General features: G+C 35.3%; 1 protein-coding gene across 1 annotated transcript; it reads left to right on the forward strand.

Moving 5' to 3' along the window:
- The first annotated feature begins 1,220 nt into the window (after positions 1-1,220).
- On the forward strand, positions 1,221-2,945 carry LOC112553704 (cytochrome c oxidase subunit 6C-like). Its single transcript, XM_025221097.1, has 2 exons — positions 1,221-1,850; positions 2,253-2,945. The coding sequence occupies exons 1-2, from the start codon at positions 1,704-1,706 to the stop codon at positions 2,421-2,423; spliced, it is 318 nt and encodes a 105-aa protein (XP_025076882.1). The 5' UTR covers positions 1,221-1,703; the 3' UTR covers positions 2,424-2,945.
- Positions 2,946-3,094: the final 149 nt, after the last annotated feature.

The following is a 3,094-nucleotide window of genomic DNA, read 5'->3' on the forward strand; positions in this document are numbered from 1 at the left end:
ATGATAGGAATAGTCTGAACAGTATTGTCCACATCTGTTCTAAGATAATTGGTATCAAACAGAGGGATTTAGTTTCTTTCTGTTATCAACAAATAGGAAAGCTTCACGCATCTTCTAAATACCTGAACATGTACTTACAAGAGAATTTGTATTATTAAGCTCAGGTAAACGATATTCCATGCCAGTATGTAAAAGTAATTAAATAGACACCTGAAATCGTTTGTGCCATCTGTGGTCCAGCTGCTCAACCTCTGATAAAGTGTCAATGGTGTGTGAGTGATGTTGTAGGTGCGCACATTCTTGATGCGTTTGTTTTATATTTTATATATAATTAATGATTGTCATTCCTTTTTTTTTCATTGCTAATATTTTTCATGTTTTATTTCTAACTTTACTTTGTAACTAGAGCACCTTCACATGTTCAAATTGCCCACTGGGACAAATAAAGTTGATCATTGTCATTGAGAGAGATCTATCTCTAAAACAAGATGCCACAATCATGGGTTTCAAATAAAGTAGATGAGACCTTCACCAAGAGACCCATGTATTTTGCCGTTCTGCTAGTCTGCCATCCCACATCGATTTCATTTTTTTCCCTCTCAGTTCAGGAATTTATCGGTATTCTCCACGAACTTGTATTACACATCCATTGTATTGTCTTACACGCAGATCTATGGCTTTCTCGAACTTTCCAGACTCAGATACAATGATGCGACACTGACATCATACACGGACTGAGCGAAGATGAACGGGATGCAGGGTGGTAGGAATAATCCATCTCTTTCTTCTCTTAACTCTTTATTCACATATTTCGAATGAACGGCAAACAGAAAGTTTTATTTTAATATTCTTGTGCATCTGGGTATTTTCGTTTTTAACAAAGCGAATTGCGTCCAAGTTTTCAAATAGTTTTTTGACGGCTCTAATGGCGGGATGATGTTTGAAATTTTCTCTTCAGTTAATATTTAACGGCATTACATTTATTGCGATAAAATTATAACATAATTAGCAGCAATCAAACATTAAATAAAATGTTTCTCTCTTTAGCTCCAAGCTGGTATTTAGCATGCAAGACATTCTCCAGCTGAAGAAGAATAATAAACAAATCTAAATGAATGGATCTGAAGTTTAATTCGCGCCCCGAATACTTTACATGGGAGACAGCTGTCGCTTGCATTGACTCGATTACTTTCCTTATAATCAACAACATACTCTTGTCTAGCTTGCTGCATTCTGCAGTGAAACACTTGAAAGCTGTCTTTTAATTATTTAAAACAAAAATTGTATTAAAAAGAACGTGAAAACATCATGGCTGACAACAAACTAAAAATAGAAAAGGTCTAGCTAGGATCTTTTTGGGCGAAGTATAACCAAACATTACAACCTTCTTCCCACGTGCCATTTTTTTCATGATGCATCGTCCTTTAGTATGAGCCCAGATATTTCAATTTTACTTTTCACGTTTTTTTAAAGTTTTCTTCTCCTGAATAAAACTCACATTCCATACCGAAAAAAACAATAATAGTCCCTTGGTTCTTTCTTTAATTTACTAACCCACTACTACCTCACTATAGTTTTGCAGGCTGGGAAGTTTCTTACATATTACTGACAAACTCTCCGAATGTTACATCGATCACAATATTCTCATCAAATATTTTGCAGTGTACAGTCGACTGAAGAAACTTCTGCATGGTGGAGTGGTGATGTCAGACTACCCCAAACATGAAAACTCAGGGTTACCAATCCTGGGTCCTCAGTTCTCTCGTATGATGGGTATGTCGTCAGGAGCCAAAACAAGAGAAAAAATTAAAGGAATTCAACTGCGGGGATTTTGTGCCCAACGCCTGAGGGTAATGACTATAAAAGACCCATAAATTTGAAAAAGGAACAAATTAAAAGAATTTGTATGTATATTTTCATGAATTTTACAAGAACCTTTAATTGTGTTATACTAAGAAAACTTCTTGGATCTGTTCAAATGTACAGCTTTGTGAACCAAAGCCAAACTGTTTTGCCATTTAAGTTAGACTTTCATCACATATCTAGCAAATCCAATCTATGCACCAGATTGTGTGGATGCATATATAGAATGATATTGAGGTACATTAGCAGTTTGCTATATATATATGGCGTTCAGTGTTTTGTATCAGGATATATGTTTCCATTAACATAAGCTTAAACATCATTCAGTTTTTTGCAAATGAGCAATTACTACAATTACTCAGTGATTTCCATTCCACTCTGATCTGTAGAAGCAAGCCACAGTCGCTGCTGCTCTCGCCGTATTTGTCGTGGTAGCCAAAGTTACCTACAACAACTCCAAAAAACGCAAGTACCTGAAGTTCTATGAAACCTATGATGCTGCAGCCGATTTTGAGCGCATGAAGAAGGCAGATGTGTTCCAGTGTTTGAAACAGGATTGAATGGAGTGACATCTAATGACAAATAGATGGAAGCCCAAATTGTCATATGCCGTTCACATCATGTACTGTAAGACTTCCAAGTATTTGTAGTAGTTACTAGAGGGAATCTGCTTGAAACTTATCCAATGAATGAATTCATAGAAACAAAGGATGCACATAGTTTCCTCCACATCCCCTACATCACATAGTTTCTTTAAGGTTTTATTTAATCACTCTTAAAGTTAAGCAATTCTTTTTACATCACAGAAATATCAGTTTAAATTATTTGATTTCATTATCTGATAGCAGATTATTTTGGTGTTCTTTAGTGGTAACAAATCAGCCTTTCATCACTTGAAAAAAAATGACAAAGATGCTTATGTTTTATGACTGTTAGAGCACTGGATTTTGTTGTTGAAATGGTGGAGCAAAACCAAAAACTAACATCTGTTTAAAAAAAAAAAAACTATACAAGGGTCTGTATGAACTTAAGTTTTCATCTTAGTTTAAAGTTTCCAGTTTCACACAATAAAGTTCAGATTTTATCTTTGTGTCCATGATTCTGTAGTATGTGCTACACATATGTACCAGCCCATGTATAAACATGCACATGAGCACATAGTCATATTTTCCACAACAACATGGCTATTAATGCCTGTTACAAGAAACGAGTCTGCAATATACACATGACC

This window comes from Pomacea canaliculata, linkage group LG13 (genome assembly GCF_003073045.1).
Source record: "Pomacea canaliculata isolate SZHN2017 linkage group LG13, ASM307304v1, whole genome shotgun sequence".
NCBI classification, from domain to species: Eukaryota; Metazoa; Mollusca; class Gastropoda; order Architaenioglossa; family Ampullariidae; genus Pomacea; species Pomacea canaliculata.

Bases quoted from the DNA above. Each gene is read 5' to 3' on its own strand.
- LOC112553704 (XM_025221097.1), top strand. From the start codon at position 1,704: ATGTCAGACTACCCCAAACATGAAAACTCAGGGTTACCAATCCTGGGT. The intron at 1,851-2,252 runs GTAATGACTATA...TCTGATCTGTAG, and splicing joins TTTGTGCCCAACGCCTGAGG to AAGCAAGCCACAGTCGCTGC.